At 39.2% G+C, this 22732-nt stretch overlaps 1 protein-coding gene and 1 long non-coding RNA gene across 2 annotated transcripts; one reads left to right on the forward strand and one right to left on the reverse strand.

Moving 5' to 3' along the window:
• Positions 1-1067: 1067 nt before the first annotated feature.
• Positions 1068-6871, forward strand: PLK2 (polo like kinase 2). The gene is made up of 14 exons (XM_054003942.1): positions 1068-1324; positions 1751-1858; positions 2016-2132; positions 2323-2452; positions 2737-2824; positions 3082-3177; positions 3382-3580; positions 3674-3821; positions 4220-4317; positions 4951-5074; positions 5316-5556; positions 5648-5777; positions 5866-5976; positions 6098-6871. The coding sequence occupies exons 1-14, from the start codon at positions 1112-1114 to the stop codon at positions 6287-6289; spliced, it is 1995 nt and encodes a 664-aa protein (XP_053859917.1). The 5' UTR covers positions 1068-1111; the 3' UTR covers positions 6290-6871.
• On the reverse strand, positions 5456-9668 carry LOC128822271 (uncharacterized). Its single transcript, XR_008441426.1, has 3 exons — positions 9417-9668; positions 6163-6235; positions 5456-5542 (listed from the first exon to the last, which is right to left on the reverse strand). It is a non-coding gene; the product is annotated as an uncharacterized LOC128822271 (long non-coding RNA).
• Between the last annotated feature and the right edge of the window lie 13064 nt (positions 9669-22732).

A 22732-nucleotide genomic window follows, 5' to 3' on the forward strand; every position in this document is an offset into this window, starting at 1 on the left:
GGCATGCATTCTGTTGTTGGCACTCTAAAATAAAAATATTCTGTTATTTTAAGATGTGAAATGAGAGATTTTTAAGGGACTGACACTGAAATAACTTACAATTACATGCTCTGAGAGCCATTCCTACCAAATCAACTAGTCCTTGATTTTTACAGCAACGAAAGCAGGTAGAAGTATTTTGTCTGCAAATAAGAAAATACTACTTCAGCAATGTGTAACACTAAGAAAATGATGAATTTTGGCATTTTTGCATCTACAGAATGGAGAAATGCAAAACTGTTTCACGTATCAGTATTTTTCTCCCAGACCACACTTCACTTTCTAGCAACTGTCTGTACAGAGGCCCTATACTACAATTGCCTTCAGGTGCCTTCCAACTTGATTTATTTGCTGCTTATGAAGAGATTTTAGAGCTGTTGCCAGACAGCTGTGGGGGGTGTCCCCAGGCATGAGCTCTCCTTACAAAGGGAGGGACACTTGGCAGTGGGGGATTCATGACAGTGATTTCTACCACTTGAGCAAGCCCATGGGCCTCAGCTCCACGCTGGCCCTGTCTCTCTGCTGTGGTGGAGCTGCTTTAGCATAAGCGGGTCAAATTCCTTCTCTTCCTCACATGCAGCAACAGCTATGCATTACGGGGCTGCTCCTACAGCTCGGATGGTCCATCACCAATCCCCACTGCCCTGCACACAACAATCTTCGGGCGAGGAAAACACCTCTTATGCTGAAGTTCTCTTTGTCGAGCTCCCACACGGGACGGTAGCGGCCAGAGCAGCCTCCCTCGCCGAAGGGGGACAAGAGCTTGTTCGCCCAGCCGCTCCGCTCTGCTCCCGCCACACACCTACCTGCAAAGGAGGGCAGAACAGGTCAGCCCGGTGCTGTTCAGCTTTCCTCGGGCCCTGCCGGGGCGGGGCCGGGCCGGGCCGAGCCGGGCAGGCGGAGCGGAGCCCGGGCGGGGACCGCCCCGCAGCGTTGGGGCGGAGCCGCCAAGCGCTTCATAAAGGGCGAGCCGAGGAGCTCTCGGCGTCGTGAGCAGAGCGGGTGGGAAAGGGTAGGGCAGGTGGGGCAGGACCGAGGAGGGCAGGCAGAACGGAGCCGGCGGGGTACGGTGATGGAGCTCCTACGGACTATCGCCCACCCGCCGGGTGGCGGCGGTGCCAAGGGCTGCGAGGCGGCGGTGGGCAGAGCGGCAGGCGGCGAGTCGCGTAGGAAGAAGGCGGAGGAGCCGCCGCACCAGCACGGCCACCCCGCAGCCGAGGTCTCCCGGATTATAACCGACCCCACGACGGGGAAGCGTTACTGCCGTGGCAAGGTGCTCGGAAAGGTAATGGCCGCGGCGAGCCCTGTGCCCTTCCGAGACGACGGCCGGTGTGCCCAGCTCGCCGCCTTTCTCGGCGGCGCGGCCGGCGGGCGCTGCCCCTGCGGGGCTGCGTTTCCCCAGAGAGCGCCGCGCTGCCGCCCACGACCTGGCCAGCGCCGCCCGAGCCAGGCGCTACGGGTCCGAACGCCCTTATTGCCCCGGAATCGTGCCTTCGGCTCGGGCGAGCCCGCGGGAAAGACTTGGATGTTGCATGCGGGGAGTGGGGTGCGCGAGCCTTCCGACAGACGATGAACACAGGACCTGGCCTTAGAAAATTGCCCTTTGCTAAGGAAGTTGCGCTTCTTGACTAATACATTAACTGGTGAATGACTAAGTGCGCGACTGCATTTATACCTGCTATAATTGCCTTTTTCTCCTATGTCTCTGTAGGGTGGATTTGCCAAGTGTTACGAGATGACAGACTTGACAACAAATAAAGTTTATGCTGCGAAAATTATTCCTCACAGCAGAGTAGCAAAACCTCATCAAAGGGAGAAGGTATGTATGCATGAACGATTTTTTTTTTTCTCGAATTCTTTGTGTGCTGGATTGCCTACCCCTTTCCCTGAAATGGTTTTGATAGAGCTGTCTGTTCAACCTTGTGGAAGTAAGACTAACAGCACCTTTCTTCTTTCCCACTATTTTGTCTTTACAGATTGATAAAGAGATTGAACTGCATAGAATGCTTAATCATAGACATGTTGTGCAATTTTACCACTACTTTGAAGACAGAGAGAATATTTACATTCTTCTGGAATACTGCAGTAGAAGGGTGAGCATCAGCTGGGAGAAATCTGGTATTTACTTACCTGGAATCTGCAACTAATTTAAATGTGTGATGTGTAATAGTTATTTTTTGTGGCTTTAGTTGTTTTTTCTCTATGTACTCATTTACTTTTGCTTAAGGTGAATCTTGTGCATGAATTGTCAGTGACATTTCTGCCTTTGTTTTTCCTCTGCAGTCAATGGCTCACATCTTAAAAGCGAGGAAGGTATTGACAGAACCAGAAGTACGATACTACCTCAGGCAAATTGTGTCAGGGCTAAAGTATCTTCATGAACAGGAAATCTTACACAGGGATCTTAAACTAGGTAAGTTCTCTAGATTGCCAACTTCAAAACATACTCCTCCAGCCCTGTTGGCATTGTACCACTTTACCCTTGTATGGTGATAGTTTGTTTAATAGAATCAGCTTAGTCTAACTTTACAGTGGAAGCTCATAGTGCTTAAGGGATGACATTACGCATTCCTAATTAAAAAAAAAAAAAAAATCTTGCCTAGCTTCTGGCTCTGAACAAAGTATGACTCAGCACCTGTGGCAAATGCATTCCTACCTTGCCAGAGATGCACTGACTGGAATTTCTTTGTCTGCCAGGTAACTTCTTTATCAATGAGAACATGGAGCTGAAGCTTGGTGACTTTGGCTTGGCAGCAAGGCTAGAACCACTGGAGCACAGGAGGAGGTAGGAGCATCAAAAAATGTATAGTCTAGTAGTAAATTAAACTAAATTCATATGAAAATTAGAAGTCATGTTCCATAGCAAAAGCTAGTTACTGCCCCTCCAGTATCATGAAAACAAAATGAAAAAACATCTATGCTATTAAAGTTCCTACAGCTCCTCTTTAGATGTCTGAGAGGAAAACCTTCCCTATGAAAAATAGCTCCTTCCTCTTTCTATTTGAAATATTAACTAGTTCTGTGGTGCCTCTGATTTTTCAGAACAATATGTGGCACACCAAATTACCTCTCTCCAGAAGTCCTCAACAAACAAGGGCATGGCTGTGAATCTGATATATGGGCCTTAGGCTGTGTAATGTAAGTACTTTCCTGCCTTTGAAATGTATTATAACTATCACTGGCTTAGGCTTTTGAGAGTTCAAAGGGGACAGAGCCTTTTATACATGTGTAGCTCAGTGCAGAAATTCTTCACGTTGGGACATAGACGAAGCCTTTTTTTGTAGCTGTAGACACAAGTATGGTGGGTGTATAAAATAAAAGTTTTCTTTTGCCTTTAAACAGGTATACAATGCTGTTGGGAAGACCCCCATTTGAGACTACAAATCTTAAAGAAACATACAGATGTATAAGGGAAGCAAGATACAGCCTGCCTTCATCTCTCTTGGCACCTGCAAAACACTTAATAGCTAGCATGTTGTCAAAAAACCCTGAAGATCGGCCCAGTTTAGATGAAATAATTCGACATGAATTCTTCTTACAGGTTTGTACTGTCTGCTATTAGTGTTTTAAAAAACAAAATCCACACAAAAATGCACTCTGTGGTCTAAAATTTTTTTGTGTTGCATTTCCACAGGGCTTTACACCTGATAGACTTTCTGCAAGCTGTTGTCACACCGTCCCTGACTTCCATTTGTCAAGTCCTGCTAGAAATTTCTTCAAAAAGGCAGCTGCTGCTCTCTTTGGGGGAAAAAAAGATAAGGCCAGATACTTGGACACACATAGTAAGTTTGAAGCCTAGATACAATCCACTTATCTCTTGCATCAGTTTCATATTGGTGTACATCTGTGAGATAGCAACAGAACACTTATATCTGTGTCACAGAGCTTTCCTGGGTTGGTTTTGACTTTTCTTGATAAGTACAGATGGTAGTCTGCCCACCTATGCCAGCTTATGTATCTATATCTATATTGGTCATCTGTTAGTTTGTAATGTCTGTTGAAATTTAGTCTCTTAGAGTGATTTGTGTATAATGGCACCATTTCTCTGGGAGACTATGGCAGGCTTAGAAGAAGCTGCTAGAGAGAGACAATATGTTTTCTGCAGCTAACTTGTTATGCTTTCTATAATTTAATAGCACTTCCAAATTCAGAGTTAAATATTTTTTTTCCTATGTTGCAGACAGGCTAGCTAAAGAAGATGAAGAAATCTACAAGCTCAGACATGATTTGAAGAAGACATCGATAACCCAGCAGGCCCCCAAACACAAGACAGATGAGGTATATGCAAGTGCAGTTCAAATCTAGTAACTGTTGGGTGGAGTAGCTATAATTAAATTATATTTGACTTGGATATCAGAACTGGAGCTGTACGCAGCATAATCAAGCTTAAATGATTAGCAGAGCTGCTTTAAGAGGGCTTAAACAAGCATGACAAAGGTATGGTAGCCTTTGTAGGGAGACTATAAATTTTGGCTTTTGAGTAATTATAGTATCTGCCTAGACTCCATTGTTGCCTGTGCGTTAACTTGTCTGCCAGGTGCTATTTCTCAATATTCCAAATACAGAGCTTCAGTTCATGATTAACTAGGGCTTCTTAAAAGAATAAATTGCTGAAATCTGTCTTTTAATATTTGGTGTTCGGACCTGCACCCAGCTGCTCCCTTGCTAGGGCAGGAGAGCAGAGAACTGATTAATAGCCTGTGAGATGCAAATTGAAGATCTAAAGAATGGAAAGACCTGGAGTGCTGCTCTAAGCTAAGTCTAGCAGCAGCTCCCTTGTGATCTTTGTACATGAATACCAGTTTCCCTAGAATTTATCATTTGTTGAGAAATAGGAGAGCCATGTAAAACTTGTATATAAGCCTTGACTTGTGTTATGTTTGATGTTTACATGTCTGACATCTTTTCTAGGAGACTCAGCCTCTTATCACAACAGCGGTGAAGCCTGGAGCATTGCCAGAAACTAAGCAGATTGGAGACTCCATTCGGATGATAGTCAGAGGAACTTTGGGAAGCTGCAGCAGTAGCAGTGAATGTAAGTGCAGCAAAATGTGATGTCTGAGTCTGAATCCCACCTTTGTTTTCCTCATATCGTAAAAGATTGAAGCAAACATTTGCTTTTATACTCTTATTTTTGATGTTGTAAAAGCCAGCAATTTTGAAAAATTTAAACTAGAAAGTCATTAAGGCTAGATTTCTTAAAGTCTACATAACTCAAATGTTTAGAATGCAAATCTTCTTGTGTGCTTGTCAGTCTAATAATACTTCCTTTTCAGGTTTGGAAGACAGTACTATGGGAAGCGTTGCCGATACAGTTGCGAGAGTATTGAGGGGATGTCTGGAGAATATGCCAGAAGCAGACAGCAATCCCAAAGAACAGCTGACAGCATCCTTCCAGTGGGTTACAAAATGGGTGGACTACTCCAACAAGTATGGCTTTGGGTACCAGCTGTCAGATCACACTGTTGGTGTCCTCTTCAACAATGGGGCACATATGAGCCTTCTGCCAGACAAAAAGTAAGAATCATTACAAAACCAACAACTCACAAGGCAATTTAAACATGAAATATATGTTTCTTATCACTAACCTTCTTTTTTTTGCTTTCAGGACAGTGCATTACTATGCTGAGCTAGGCCAGTGCTCTGTTTTCTCAGCCACAGAGGCCCCTGAACAGTTCATTAGCCAAGTAACTGTGCTGAAGTATTTCTCTCACTATATGGAGGAGAACCTTATGGATGTAAGTTCAGCACCTTCAGAGTCTCAAGCTGTAAAAATACAGACTAAATGTAAACTGAGTGCTTAACATAGTCTGTTCCCTTTCCTAGGGAGGAGACTTGCCCAGCCTAACAGATGTACGCAGGCCCAGGCTTTACCTCTTACAGTGGCTCAAATCTGATAAAGCATTAATGATGCTCTTCAATGATGGCACTTTTCAAGTAAGTGTGGTAGCATCACCAGAGAAAAATGTCTTAAAAAACTTTATTGCAATAAAACTAGATAAATCTCAGAAACTGAGAGGAGAAAGGAGACAAACAACAACTTAATTCTCTTTTACAGGTGAACTTCTACCATGATCACACAAAAGTCATAATTTGCAATCAGAGTGAGGAATATCTCCTTACCTACATAAATGAAGACAGGATTTCCACAACGTTTCGTCTGACAACTCTTCTGGTTTCGGGATGTTCATTGGAACTAAAATACAGAATGGAATATGCTCTGAACATGCTGCTGCAGCGATGTAACTGAAGGAATTGACTCTCTTAAACCAAATGGACTCTCTTGTTCACTGTGAATCTACAGTGGAGATGGTGGAGCAACTAGTATGTTGATGATGGATGTGTGGTGGTACGAAAACTGGACTGTCCAAGTGTGCTGGGCACACATCTATTAGAAGCCTAAACTTAAACATGTTGGAGTAAAATGTTGTGACAAGGAGTTCTTCAGATCATAGTTTTCCTTGCTTCATGTGTGTTAAAGATATAACTTGACTTGAACTCGGAGCAGAGTGTGTCTGTTTGCTCTGTAAGAGAGCATCTCTGATGGAGTTAAACTGTGAATACACATCTGGAAAGTGAGGAAAGGGAGAGCTCCGTTTTTGGGGATAATTGTAACAAGCAGCTTCTGGCTGCTTAACTGTGAACTATGGCCATACTGTTTTTTTTCCTTATTTTTCAAAAATACCCACACTTGTGGCTGGCAAAGTGCATTCCTTGTTAAATTTTTTTTTAATTTATTACAGCCTAAAGTGAAGTATTTATTACTTTTTTTTTTTTTGGACCTTGGCATTTTGAATATAAATCTGTTGGCAATAAAGAATGGAAATCTGAAGCATCATTCTCTACTCTTTCTCCAGTATAACTGAGCATGCTTTACTTTGCATTACAAAAAGTCTCGCAGATTTGCTTTCTATATGCTATTTTTAAAGAGTCTGCTAGAGGTCTGGATATGAAGGGTAGGCAGGTGTGTCTGTGTCTATGCCCACTTGCAGTCACAAACACCAACACTGCTATTGTTAATTATAGCTGCTATCCTAAAACAACTGCTGATGGAGCTTACAGACTAATGATGTAGGCCTTGACAGTTATTGTCCTAAGAGCTTAAAACAAAACTATGGATCTCTTCAAGATACTACATCCCAAAATTTATATTTAACACTGACTGAAAAGAACTCTTTCTTCTGGGTAGTATGTTGGAGACTGAAGGATAAGAAGCCATGTAAATTCTCCTCTGCTTGCTGGGAAAGCATTGCTCTTATCAAGGGGATGAGAATCCTGATACCTCAACAGCAGAATGAATTGACCATACCTATCACTTTCCAAAGCCTCTACTGAGCTTTATTTTGTCTTTCTACCCTTGGTTAAATAGTTATCCCAGTAAAGTAAAATCAAAAGGGTGAAAAAATTGACTTAATATATACTATAAATCATAATTTGTCTTAGTAACACTTGTGGCTGTTTAAAGCTACCAGTTGGGTAGACTAAACCCAAAGCCAAAGCTGTCACTAAGTTTTCTGAGACCAACATAGGGATGGCCTGCTGCTTTCTGCAATCCTACTCCTTCTAAACATCCACTTATGTGACTAATGGCTTTCAAAACTGAAGGCAGTGCCATTTGTCAGTTAAAACCATGCAAATAGGCGCAATTATGGAGAAATCATGGACTCCAGGCAGGGGGAAATTGTCTGACTTGAGTACTGGGCTTATTTTTCTTAGATACTGCATAGCACCTGGACCTGTATAAACATAGAGCTGTCTTCAAGTAACTGTTCTGATGCAACAGCAAGCAGTTAATTGCTCACTTAACCTATTGTTCCTATAACTGAATGAGGCCTTTTCTGAAAGACATCAATAGCCATTCAGTGTATCAATCACAGCAACTGAACTTAAGGAACAGGCAGAGTAATAAAATGCAGACTAAACAAAGTACAGATGTCAATCTGAAATAGTGAGCAGAGTACTTATCACTGGCTTGCTTCATCTCACAATAAGCGTATATAACTGTGATGGGGTTTGTTGTATTGAATACCATGCATTAGGTATTATTTATTTACTTCTCAAGTCTAGACAGGAAGACCCAATTGAGTTCTTCAGATGGATTCATTAATGTAACTCTAGGCAGTCCAGTGAAGTTAAATATATACTTGCTATAGTGAGCAGAATTCAGCTTCCCAGCTGTCTCCTTTCTTCAAGGGAAAATGGCTGATTTTATTCCTGAGAGGCATGACTTACCTAATTCTGCTGCACACATACAGATACTGTTGTGTTCTTTTCCCTAATAAGTAAAATCTCCCTTTTTGTTTATGACACCAGTAAACAAACAGTTTGCGTGCATTTCAAAAACAAAATTTACTAGAGCTATAGTATTTCACATGGAAAAAACACTTTTTGTTCAACTTTGTGTGCTAGAGAAAGTGCAAACCTTTATTCAACTGCTATGATTTCTTAGTGTAGCAAAATAATGTTTGTAATTCAGGCTCATGTAAGCAAATAAACCAGCTTTTAATGCAGAATATTTAAAAATGTATGTAAAGGCTCCAGGATGCTATTTGTTTGTGGATGGTTGATACCTCACTAAAATAAGTTAAGTGACTCAGCTATTTGTATACAGTGTTTATGCTCAGTGGTTGCTAAATCCTTATGTATCTTTCTGCTTTGTGCAGCTTCTGCTCTGTATCCTTACCTCACATTTTATTTTCATATTGTAAAAAAAGAGAGATGTTTAGATCAGGTTAAGGAGAAACACGCATTTCAAGGTACCTTTGTTCTAGTCTCTGAGCCCAAAGAGGGAAAGCCATTTTAAAATTTTCGGTATAAGAACTTGCATCAGGAACGAAGGTTCTGAAATTCTTTCTCAGGGTGGATACTGTCTGAAATAAGATACTGTAGTGCACTACTTGGCCTTCTTTTCTTAAACACGTAACTCCCTCTTTTAATTCTGTATATAGGAAAATAAATATTAGAAAGGGACTTGTCCATATCTTCTATATAACAAATGTCTTACCATCTCTTGAAAGATGTGGTCTGCATTTTATGCTGGTCCAGTAACTGTTCTATTATATTGAAACCAAGAGGAAACAGCATAAAATCTAGTTTGGGAGTATATGTACTTGAAAGGAAATGTGAGGATTAAAAGATAAATGAAAGCACAAAGGTTTGTCAGGTATGAATGAATAACAGGTATCAATGAAATAGCATTTACCAGGAAAAACAAAATCTATTGTACTCTTATTAAAATATCTTCATGAAGTTTGAAAATATATTTTTGCAAGTATACATACATACTTGTATGACTGAGTGCACTAATCTGCATATAGCAAACAAGTCAAGAAAATTATTCAAACAGGTCATGCTTCAGCATTAACAAAATGCATTACCCATTGATGCCACTAGTAACTCAAGTATTCTAGGGCATTATGTAATCCTTTCCTGAAATTATTCCATTTCATTAAGTTCCTGTATATAAGACATGTGAGAAAAAAGAAAACAGTTTGGGTATATGATACTTTGCAATATTGAATAAAGTTCCCAATATTCTCCAGGTTACTTAGGAAACTAGAAGAATATTCTGTTACTTTAAAGCTATTTCATTACTTCTGAAAATAGTCGTATCAGAGAATGATCCTTCAGCTGCCCATCAATAACACGTAATTTTGTGCCTGATTAAATGGATTCTAAATGTAAATTCAAATTTTTATAAATTATAGGTTTTTATAGGTATTTATGAACCCCCAACTTGACGCACACCCAAGGAATCAACCAGAATAATGCATGTCATGTGCCATCACTTTTTAAAATTTGGTCTGGTTTTATAATTTTTATGCCTTATGGACATCAATAGTGGCAGAATTGCCATAATGTTAGACTAGGACATACAAATTAAGAGGTTAAACTCCATTTAAATATACATTTAAACATATATATATATATATCTGGAAACAAATATCATGGTGTTTGGAAATTAGGATAATAGAAAGTAAAGATTTAGCCTCTAGAATTTATCCATGTAAATTAGCTTAGGTATGGGAACACAATTGATTTGAAAGATTCTGTTTTACTGGTTATACTTGAAACCATTGCATTTTTCTTCTCTACTGTGAAATTATGGGTAAAAACCCCCCACATTTTCTGTTGTCCATAGCAAGTAGATATCATCTGAACAGGAGTAAGGCATTATCCTGATAGACATTTTTAATGCCCTTTCCTGCTTACTATTGAAATAAATGCCTTAACCCTCATGCTGAAAACATAAAAGTACATAAAATCGACATGAGGCATTAGTACCAAACTGGCCCAGGTAAAGAGTTATTAAACACTTTTTCATCAGAGGTAAAAAAGCAATAAGATATTTTACAGTTACCTTCACTAAGGATTGTGAGTAAAGACCTGAATGAACTCACCTATCATTTTGGCAGTTTGTAGGCTGATGTCTTTTGTGGCAGGCCAGAAACAAAGACTAATCCACATTCTGCCTTCCTTACATATATTGAATGATCATGAAAATGACTGCCCATTTTATGCTGATGGTTTCAAGAATTACATAAAGGAAAAGGTGAATCAAGCATTATCCAGAAGTGAGTGGATGGGTGCATGGGTGTCTCTCCCTATACTGACAATCTTAGGCAAAGGTGGACTTTTTTTTGGCCTCATTTCCTGCCCTGAGGAATAAATACCAGCTCATTTAAATTGCTTACTTGGAGTTGAGATTTTTGAGACTGATAACCTATCACACAACTAGGTCTTCCTAGACAATGTGCTCTGAAGTGCTAAAGTAGCACAATTACCCTTTAGAACCTGGTCATCTAGGACACCATTCTCATGTGCACCTTTCTTCTGAAGGATTCAGTTCCGGGTATTTCACATCAAATGACCACAATAGCAATGGTGTTAACACAATGAATAAAAGAAGCTTTGAAGTCACCTTCTCAGTCTTACTGCCAACTCCGTGAGACCTCACCTACTCCTGGTCAAGCTCCATGGGTTTCACAGACACAAGCATTAGAACCAAACTAATAGTAAACTCTGACAACTCATGGAAATTCTACACATATGACATTTTATGCTCATAAAGTAGCCTCTGATTCATAGCTTATGATACTTTTTTTCCTTATTTATAAATAATAAATTTTAATGTAGTTTTATTGTTTTGGAATAGCCTTCACTGGAGGAATGAAAGTAACAAGGCTTTTGTATTGGGATTCTGGATCCAGTGGATTAAGACTATTGGTTTTGATGGGAGAAATGGGAGGCATAATGCATTATAAAGTAGACTGTGGCAGAGGAGGAAAGTCAATGAGAGTGGAAGAAAGGAAGCAAGGCTATGCCATCAAAGCAAGTTTAATCTTCTACAGAAAGAAAAAAAAGCAATTTATGTATCATCCTCAAGGCCAGCTTCTCATGCCTGCCATTGCATTAAGTCATGGATAGCTGCAATAAAAGATGCATGAGAGGTGCAGTTAGTGGGCAGAACAAGGGTGGACTTTTTAACACAGGAAAATTCACGACAGCTGAGACAAGCTCATGGTAATTTAAATGCATTGTAGTATATATTAGCACAGGCTGCAACAGTTATGGTTGATGTTGCTTTTGGAAAATTTTGGAAAATTTTAAAAGCTAGTCTGATTTTCAGATGCCCTTACCTCTGTTAATAAGGTAAATGAAAATGGATGGTCTCTGCTTCCAATCAAGGTTAGATATCTCATAAAAGGACACAAGACCACGATAGTGTCAGGCAGTGGTTATGGAAAGAGGAATGTACACAGAATGATTATAGAATTATTCTGTAGTATTTGATGCTGTTTCTGTCTCTCTAAGCATTTTCACTGAACTCATCCTCACATCTGATCATCTCTACTTAATGTCAGTTCCTTCTTGTTATTGTTAATTACAAATAATTAGAAGGTTAGCTAGGGAAGGTGAGTCATGGCACAAGGGGTATGTGGGAACACGGGTTTACAGTGGGGTTCTGGAAAAAGTGAGGGAGCTCTTAACACCAGGAGGAAGGGAAGGTGCTGGAGAGCTGTGACTTGGGGGAGGGAGACCTAGGATGGAAACATGGGGGAGAGAGGGCTGGCTGGGGCACCTGGTGGAGAGGATATTTTGGGAAGCAGAGGCCCCATTTTGAACTCTCCCCCGGAGCAAACATGTCGTGGAGGAAGTGGTGGCCGCGAGGCAGGAGGCAGCCGGACTGACGAGGTGCGGCGTGTCAGCAGGCAGCAGAGCTGAGTCAGGGCCGCGGCAGGCCCGGAGGGGGCCAGGAGCTGCCAGAGGATGGCTCCGGCTGCGGGAGCCGGCCCCAGGCACGGCCAGGGCAGGCCCCAGGTGCCCTCGCAGCAGAACCTGTAGCGGGGAGCCTCTCTTTCACTCACACGGACGAGGTCCATCACTAACCTGGGGAGAGGAAAGGAATGGTCTTCGAGATAGAAAATAATAGCAATTAGAAGCCATAGAAGTTTCTTGATCCATGATAATTGACCCATTATGAGTCAATAACAGAGGACTAAGTGAGAGCTCATATTTTTGGAGCAGGGGAGTAAGCTCCAGTGTTATGTCATAAAGTGCATCAAAGAAAGATGTTTGAGGGGATGTGAGATGACAGAGAAGATGGCCAGTATGCTCTGCCAGTGGTAAAAGCAGGTATGAACCTGAGGTGAAATACTGAGTGTTGTGACCAGAGAAAAGACAATAACAGGAATCAAGACACAACAGGGAATGAGTCAAGTGCAGAAATTCAAAATCACAGCAAAAATAAAGTCTGGCCACATTAAATGCAGCTGAGCAAGAAAAGGGAGACACTTGAACTTACATATCAGCATCTTTTGCCAGGAGAGCCAAGAGAGCAGTGACAAAGTGGGTCAAATGGAAGATTAGCAGTGTGAAAGTGAAGGCAGTCAAAGCAGGCATCATACTCACACGAGGAGACAGGAGTGGAGATGGACAGGTGAAAACAAAAGTCATGTTGATAGAGTGAATTCCCCTCCAAGTAATGAAGTGGCAGCACACTTATTACACACAACACGCATCTCTGAGGAAATCAAATGTGAAGTAAGTGTTAAGAGAATTTTCACATTCTCAGTAAAACAAAGGATTAACAATGATCTGATCCAGTTAGATTAGTGGTGCCAGCACTGAAGACCAGTATTGCAAGACAATGCATTACTCTTCTGAGTCACTGGTTTCATTCTCACATGGGCCTTTATTAACTGCAAATCTTTACCTCCTGATGGTTGCCTCATGTGAAATGACTTGGTGGCTCATTCCTGTTCATACTGAGAAGGTATCCACGTTACAAAAATCATCACTGCTAATTACAAGCTATTTGCATTAATTGGTATCCATGATGGAAGTCTTCACAGGGAAGAAGTGTAATTACTAAACAGCAGGCATGGCAGTTAAAACACGCTGTTTCCATGAAATCGCTCCTGACTGGTCAGGGATTATGTGGGGTATTTGGGGTGAGTCACCAGGGATATGGCAGTTGTCACCTGATGTGTGATATATGGATGGCCTTTTTAGAACCAACAACTGATTTTCTGAGCCGAAACTTCCAGCAATGATGGTGATTTGTGACTTTTGTATGCTACTTAGTCGAGAAGAGCTACAGAATAGAAGGAGCTTCCCATGTCCTAGTACTTTACTATGGTTTATTTTCTGCCTTTTTTGTCATTACTGTTTTCATTGGATTGCCCACTATCTGCATAATGACAAAGTGAATTTCTATTTTCTAATTTGTCCACAAAAAGTGAAATTAATGTCTTCTTAATAGATTACTTTTTTTCTCATGTTTACGTTTTCCTATAGTTTCAGATGTAGAAGTGCAGTAGAAAGTTCCATTCTTCAATGAGACAGACTAAGCATTTTGAACAGGCAAGCAGCTGGTGATATAATCACTTTTCAGGGAAATGTATGGACATTGGAAATGTTATCTGAAAAGGGTAACAACTTAAAATGAAATAGGGATCTTGGCCAAACTTAGAGCCTGTAGCATCATTGTCTCTGTGATTTACAGTCTGGTTTCCCCCTCTTAAATGTTGTATCCATCTAACTCATACCTGAAGTGCTGTAGATCCCAATGGGGTATCTCTTCTGTATTTAGGTGTTCTTCTGCAGGGCTTTCCATTTCTAATTATTCCTGTTCCTGGATACTAACACATTGGATGTTATATGGAATATGGCTGTCCGATAAATAACATTAATACATCCATTTTACAAAAATAAGACAGCACACAGAGGGAATCTGTTTACCAGCTTAATAGCACTTTCTCCAGTGTTTCTCAGACATTCAGAGTTTTTACTGGTGCCAATTTCTCCTCCTCAGGAGGAATGCTCAGCATTTCTCCAGGTCAGATCTTGGGGTCCCAAAGTAGGAATTTGGAGAGGAGGGAGCTTGCAACTAGTGATGACCTTGCTTTTGGGCAGGGAAAAGAAAAAAACAACCAAAGCCATGTAAGGATCCTATAGAGAGACATGGCATTTTCTCCTTTACTCTGATTCTTTCCACAAACAATTGGTTTTATTATGCTATGGACTTACTGAAACCAGAGTCTTGAAAAAGAGAATTCTGTAATTGTGTATCCAGTTTATGGTGTATGAATAACCTTTGGACAATACTCTTGGGCACATGATGTGACTTTTGGTGATGGTGCTGTGCAGGCCAGTACATGTACTCAATGCTCCTTGTAGATCCTTTTCCAATGCAGCATATCCTGTTATTCTGTGATTTCCTATGGTTGAGTCCTGGACATTGCAATTCTAGTTATGCTCAATATTAAAGGTTTGTAAATGCTGTTTTTGGCTAATTTGGACTCTTTTAAACTAGAAAATAGAGGACAGTGTAAAGGACATTGTAGAGGACATTGTCTAACATTTAAAAGGTCTTTAGATAATTTTTAAAAAATTAATTCTGTCTTCTGTAGCCTTAAAAAGACAATTTTCATATTTTTAATTTCAATAAGGCTTATAAAAGGCTTTCTGAATTCACTAGAGAGAATCCAGTGTTTTATACTAGTGAACAGATGTAAAGCAACCATAAGATTCTAAGTCCTTTAAATCACATGCTTTCAAGAATGTTTACAAAGTAAGATTATAGCACGCTCACAGAACAAGTAAAATAACTCTACCTAATATTTTCTTAGGGTGATTAAATCCCTAACATGAGTATAAGTTAAATTTAGAAGAAACCTTATAATATTCCAGGTACTGCACAGCAAATTGCACTATAGAATTTACTTATTTTCTGAATGAAGCCATAAAGAAATGTAGAAATGTAAAGAAATTTTATAATTTTGGCTCAATTTGATTAACTGGTTTAATTTTAAGAAGGAATCTGTCTATGATTAATGCTTCTCAAAAATAAAGGGATGTGAAATCACTACTTAATATAAATGAAATAGACACAGCTTATTACATTAGTTGCTTATTATGGGTAAATCATTCTCATCTGGGTTATCTTTAACAGTTCCACTGATACCTTGAGAACTGCACTGAGAAAGCAAAGATGTGGTGGTTTTTTGTCAGAAATATCATTAAGTAAGAGCCTGAAGCAGCAGGAATGCAGCTAGTTATGATGATTTCTGCGAGTAGATAAGTGTCTTTCTGAAGAGAAAGGAAATAAGATCCCTTCTGGCGGGGTTTCCAAACATTTGCCACCAGTGGCTGCTGTCCCCTGCAAAACCCTTCTGATTTCAGGAAATGTTCAGATAGGCCCAAGGTGGTGAGTTAGTATCTCTTGTTGCAGCAGTGTGAACTAATTCTAGACACAGAATAATTGTTGGGTAGTAAGGAGGTGAGGAATGACAGAAGGAGCAACAATAAGATTATGTGGTCACTTGCCAAGGGATGGTGCTTGGTATAATGCAGTAATAAGGCTTGTTTATTTGTTGTTTTAATCTAATTAGTGTGCATGTCCTATTTGCTAGTATTATTAGTGTATTGTGAAAAAAGTATTTATTGGGAATTGACTTAAGAGAATTCAGGACAATGAACTTGCAGAATGACTCAGGACAGGCATTCTGTACAGAGGGCATGATATAGAGAAACAGAGATTGTTGTTGGACTAAGATAAAGAAGCTGATGGCATTATCAAAGAAAGGAACATAGGCCACCAAGCCACACACTTGGGTAACAAGACACAGCAAAGTGGTGATATGTCCTGCTCTGACACCAATAAAATTAGTGGACCTTTAACCTAAATAAAAAGCATGATCAAGTCCAGAGACATCACACATAAGAAAATGTCTTCATTGGCAGAAGCAGATGGGCCTGAGCTCACATTTCTTTTGCTCCAAGTCTGCCAAAAGCAGGCATATGTGGCCCTTGTAGCTGTCATCCCAAGTACACCCTGACAAAGGCCACTTTGTTATGGCATAGCTATATGGCTTCTGGATGGATTTGGCTTGTACATAGGCTGCTTGGAATGGGCAGTGGTGATCACAGCTAGAGTGTCCGTCTATGTAAAATTACTGGCTCTGCCACTAAATCTGAAATGTTCTGTTCCACATCTAGAGTGTTTTCCTTCAATGTTTAAATTTGCAACAAATGGAAAGCTCTAAATATGTCCTCTGAAGTGTGAATTTTCATTCATGCATACCACCTGGGAGCACACTTCAAATAATGTGCTTTCCCACTCGCATGCCAATAGCATAGCTTGAATATGCTGTGGGTGAGTTCTGGAGCAAAGATTCAAAGGCTGGCTTGTGAAAATCTGAGAGAGCTACCACAAAACTTGCCATCTCCTGTGAGGTGCATGACACTTGCCTTTTCTGAGCTATGGAGAGTGATGATAGCTGCTTGTACTTGACCTGTTTCATGAATGCTCCTGGTTTTTACTAATCCTCCTAATTTTGGGCTCGTCTTCCTTTTGTTTTTCCCCAGAATGGAAAAGTGATGTGGAGAGCTTCTTAACTCACAAAGACAATAGTTGTCTAAATTCCCAGTGTTAAATTTTGTCGGATAATACAAATTCTCACTCAGGTGCAAATTCCTGATAAATCTTTCCTTTCTGTGCTGGTTCCTATGGTAGGTCTTCTGACTCGCTCTTCAAAGCCCCCTGGGATATTTTGGTCTTTCTTATACCAAAATACAAGTTACATGGAAGTTAGTCTATTTCAATTTGGCTCCATTTCCTTTTTATTTTCTGCTGAAGGAATGTTATATTATTCAGACAATTTGAAAAATCTGGTTTAAAATTAGAAAATAATTGTCTTTTTTATCAGAGCTGCATAGCATTTGCAGGTGTTCAAGTGAGAGTCCACTAAGAACAAACATACATTACTGTAATCTGACTTTGATTTATTGTACAGAAAATATAGTAAACATCCTATCTCTCGGTATCAATTAGGTAAATGCCAGTACTAGACATTGGGGAAAAATAGGCAGTTACTGTGACATATGAGAAATCCCTCTGTGGTTTTGGGATTTTTTATTTGTTTGTTTGTTTTTCTTTTAATTAGGTTTTTAGAGTCTTTTAATTGTTATTATTATTCCAAGAAAGACCTGGTCATTTAATACAGGATGTCCTGTTACTGTGTAGAATGACCTAAGAAGCATGGCTGTCACCCTGCCTCTTCTGTGTTTCTTTATCTGGTGTTTTCCTTGTAATTTCAACTGATTCTTACTTTGATGTTTATTCTTTAGTTTTTGTAGTCTACCAACAAAGAGGTCACACCTCTCTGATCTGAATGCACATCCTTTGTCTTCTCCTTCATCTGAACTTGCTGGGATTCCTCAGAAATCACTTGGTTTGTTTGCCTGCCACAGTCTTATTAGCTTCTCTGGTTTGCTAGTATTTAAAGTAGAATTGGATCAGTGCAGATCTGGACCATGAGTTAAACAATTCTTCCCTGCTAAATTTGGTACTTAAATGCTATGCACAGTGTTATTCCATGCTGAATTGTGAAAGCATCCATGAGAGACCGGCATAGACATTCCTGGATGCTGGCCAGCATAGTTTCTTTCTCTTTCTGCAGTGAGATAATATAACAAATATGTTATCCCTTCAAAGACTGGAAATAGTGTTCTCTATTCTCTGTCATGCTTTGCCAAACTTCTCTAGTTATGGACAACTCCAGCGTTATTAGGTGTGGAGAATTATACACAGTCCGTGCTAGTGAGTCTATGCTCCACTGAGCTACATATTATTATGAAGTGCTTTTTTTTATCCAATCCATACTAGTACTTGACAGTCCCTTCTGCAAGAGAAGGACAAAATTGTTCTTAGTAGAAGAAGGAGAGTCCTCCCTCAGTAGGTACAAAGTCAGCATCTGAAGCCAGTGGAGAAACTCATGGTAGATATAACTTTGATACATATCTGGTGTTGAATTGATAGCAAACAGTCCAACTTTTCTTGGTTTGCTGAATTATTGGCACAGAGAGGGAAGCTACTGGTAGAGTTTTGGGAGAAAGGCTGCTGTAAACAACTACTTTGAAGTGAAATTTCAGATCTCTTTATGTTCAGGAAACCAGAAACATTTCTTTGCAGTTTGGGGAAAGTTGTCAAGTCCTTTAGGATTATGAAGTTTAACACCTGTCCTTCTCAATATTTCATGTTGGTGAGTTTGACAAGCTTCTATGCCTGATTATAGGAGTCCCTCGTCCTCTTGCTTACCGTGGAACTGTGGGCCACTCTTGTGGTAAACAACTAAGGATTGAACACTGTTCAGTATTTAAATGCTTCAATCTATTTCAAAGGTTTTACCTCAGATTACTTGGGACCTTTTTTGCTGATCTGAATATATGAAGGAATTTTAAAAATTGTGTCTAATTTTTACATTTTAGTGGCTCAAGCTTGAAATAAACATTCACTATATGATCAGAATATTAATTAATTTGCCTGCTTGCCACTGACTTTTAAGCTTCCTACTATGGCAAACAAGCTGATATTTATTTTACTTGATACTTAGAAATAATAGAAAGAGGAATTTCAAAGACTTTTAATAAACATTGCTGTGAGTTTTATAAAAAACATTGTACTAATAAAACAATATTTCCGAGGTCAAATCTACTGTAACATCATATTGTCTGTGAAGATACAAGTGATTTTCATGTTCTTTCCAGTACATGCATCTGGTTTTTAACAGTCTGGACCTTTTGGAATTACCCTGATATACAAATTAACATTCTCCAATAGTAATGCTGGGAATATATTAATAATTTTATTCCTTAAACACTTGATTTTTTTTATACTAAAATACAGCTATTCATTAAATAAAGGTAAACTACTTCATATTTTGTCTTTGTTTTTTAGGTTAAATTTCCACATTTGACAGTTTTCCTGTGCCAAACTGACATCAACATGAATAATGAAGTGTATCACAGTAATATAATTCTTTACAACAACAACACCAATACAGTACTTTTCCACCTTCCCTGACCCATTTACCACTGTCTTCCCATGCACTTTTCTGTAGAAAGACTTGTGAACTAACTGAATATTCATAACTGGTATGTTATGAAATACAAGGCTGTTTGCAATTTCCTGTATTTTATGGACATTATGTTTGTTATAATTTATAGAGATAAACTGACCAATCTTCTGACATAAGTGGTACAAACTGAGCAAAAGGAACATAATTTCTATGTGTCGTACCTGATACTGTGATTATTTCAGGGCTAGGATTACTTCTTCAACATTCTTAATGGAGTTAGCCGAAATTGTGGAAAAAAATCTAAGATTTTAGTCATTTTTCTCTAGCCAAACTCCTAGTGATGAACACAGCAGATTCAAATAGTAGTAGTACTAGTACTAGTAGTAGTAGTATATTCCTAGTAGTTATTAACTGTAGAGTTCCAATGTGAATTTAGCACAGTAAGGGATATTTAGTAAGGAAACATCTTGCTTTTGCACAAGCTGGGGGTTGAAACTGCCTGTTGCACTTGTTGTGCAGACTGCCTCAACAACTCAAACCAAAAGAAAACTGAAATCATCTGTATTTATGTTGTAAGCATCTCATCTACCAGTGAAGCTATATACATGATAAATTATAACAACATAGATTTTACAAATAAAACAGTAACCTGTTTTATTTTGTTGATACATGGTGCTAATTTCAGAAAATATTTAGCTTCTAATTACAATATTTAAAAAAATTATTTTGTTCCTCTTAACACAGGACTTCATAGATGAGTACCCCGAAGGAACATGAGTCCTTAAGTCAACCTATGGTAATCTGAATGGATTATAAATCACAAAATGGAAAAATTAATGATTTTATTAAATATCATATGCTTTAAGTAGCTGCTACTGAAAGTAAACTGTTAGGAAAGATTGTAGAGAGCTGGACTGGAAAAAGAATGTAGCTTGTTTATATCATCTGATTTGGAGGGATGAAAAGGTGGCAGCAGGAGCAGAAGAAGGAAATTCTAACTGCTCTGCAAATATAATTGCTATTTTGCAGGGGCAGTTGAAAACCATCAATTTATATGTACATTTAGTCTCAACAGAGCACTGTGGCAAAAGGTTTTAGTTGAAGTGGTGAATGCCTGCGTTTGAGAATTACCTGTGAGAATTTAATTTCATTTACATTCCTCTATGCATATTTAATGAGTATTCGATCTTATTTAAAGTGTAATGATAAATATGCTAAAGTATTTTTTTGTTCTTCCCCCAAAGTAATTAAACATCTTATTGCTGTGTTCTGGGCTAGCACAATGTGAATATCTAATGCAGGAGTGCATACATTCTTTTATTTAAACAGTCTGGACACTGCTTATTTAGACTGAAGCCAGGCCTGGCACCCAGCAGATCCTTGATCTTTCTAGTGCTGCACTAGGCACATTTCTTGGCTGGCTACACTGGGATGTCAGTTCCTTTACAACACAGAACAGTATATGAAAAAAAGTTAAGTTACTGTAAAGTTACTGTATAAAAGCCATTGGACATCTGAGGCAACTCTAAGCCAACTCATCTATGAGCTGGTAGCAAAGGAAGCATCTTGCAGGTAGAGTTGTAATTTAGGCTATAATCTTGGGCTAGGAGCTGTTATGCTTCAGTTCTACACTGCCACTTCCAGTCTGCTGGATGCTGTGGCATGCAACCACAAAGAGCAGCTCGGGAGCTGCTTTCTTTAATGTTGCTAATTAAGCTGACTTCTGATTACTTCCCAGAATGCAGGAAAAACAGCAACAGCAAGAAGTCAATCTGTCTATTTTAAATTTTGGGAATTTTTAATTTCAGATAGTTTCAGAATATTTCTAAAGGGGGAGGAAAAACAAAGTGCTGTGTCTGTGACCGAGGCTGGCAGATTTTTTCACCTGGCTGCTTTACCAGTTCCTCAGAATTAGCAGTCCCTCATCTATTCTTCAGATTTCTTCTTTCTGTTACTAAAGCAATGATACAAATTGAGGTAATAAATTTCTTTGTATCATATATCTGAAACTTGAGATCATATAACTTGAAATAGCTGCTCTAGATGAAGAGTTGGGTAATTAAATACTTTATTTAATGTTTTGTGTTGTATTTTTTAAATTTATATTTAACAATTATCTTTGAAAAATTCCTTTTGTAGGAAACACTTCAATTCATATGCAATTTACTCATAAAACACATGGTGTCTCTGCTATAGATTTCAAATACCATATGGGAGTGAATATATTTTCTTTAACTTCTGTTCAACAGTATTCAATGACTTTTTTTCTTGTTTTATTGACCTGCCTAAAAATATATTGCAATATTTTTCCCCTGATTACATTATTGTCCTCTACCCTTAGAACTGCATTTCTCAGCTGATTGATTTGATAGTTTAGGAAAAGGGTAGAAATTATCAACTGAAACTAACAAACTCATGTTATTTGACCAGATTTTACTCTCTGTAGAACAATGTGAAAAGGATGACCCATTTTCTCTTCCTGCCAGGATTAAAAGCCAATACCACAAAAATCTTGAAACTATCACTAATTTGCAGTGATTTCTATGGGCCAGAGATGCTTCTGTTTATATATTGCACTCTTTGCAGTCTGCTGCCTCTTTGATAAAGACTTCCCTACTTTGCTATAAAATGAATTATTGACAAAGATGGGAAAGCCTGATTGAAGGCAAACAAAAAAGTAGTCATTTGTAGAGAAACACAAGTTATAAACATGGTCAATTTTTTTTCAGTGATCCACATGCAGATACACCCTTTAGCTGATGAGGTCAAAGCTCCTTCAGCACTACTTGGTGCAGCAGAATATCTTCCACATGTGTGCAGTTCTTCTTACCTTCCCATTCACATATAACGTCAATAAAGTCAAATGTTGTGTTTCCATCAGTGCTTCCTGTGACTCACAGAAGTTTTGGAGCCATGCTAAGTAGTCTATAGCACTAGATGTGTTTTCCATGTGAATTTTGATGGCAATGTTGCCTAGTAGCCTACAGAAAATGATGGTCATCTTAACAGTTTAGCAATTAGTCTGTAAAACTTATATTTTTTTGTTGTGGCCTTTCTTGTAACTGTAAACAAAGTAGTGTAAACTGCCTGTTATGGCTATCAGTAGCACAGAGCCCAGCAAGACTGCAAGATCCCATTGAGTGCTTGGTATATTTCAGTGATTAATCTGTTTGAGTTCTGTACTTCTGGCACTTAGTAAGCAGTAGTACTGCTGCTACCCTTTCAGTAGGAGAGAGTGTGTGATGTTTGTAAGGAAAATGACATTGGCCTCGTGTTTTACCTGATCTAATGCTTAATACGGAGGGTGGAAGCTGTGACTTTTGTAGTGC

The sequence above is a fragment of the Vidua macroura genome, chromosome Z (assembly GCF_024509145.1).
Source record: "Vidua macroura isolate BioBank_ID:100142 chromosome Z, ASM2450914v1, whole genome shotgun sequence".
NCBI lineage: Eukaryota > Metazoa > Chordata > Aves > Passeriformes > Viduidae > Vidua > Vidua macroura.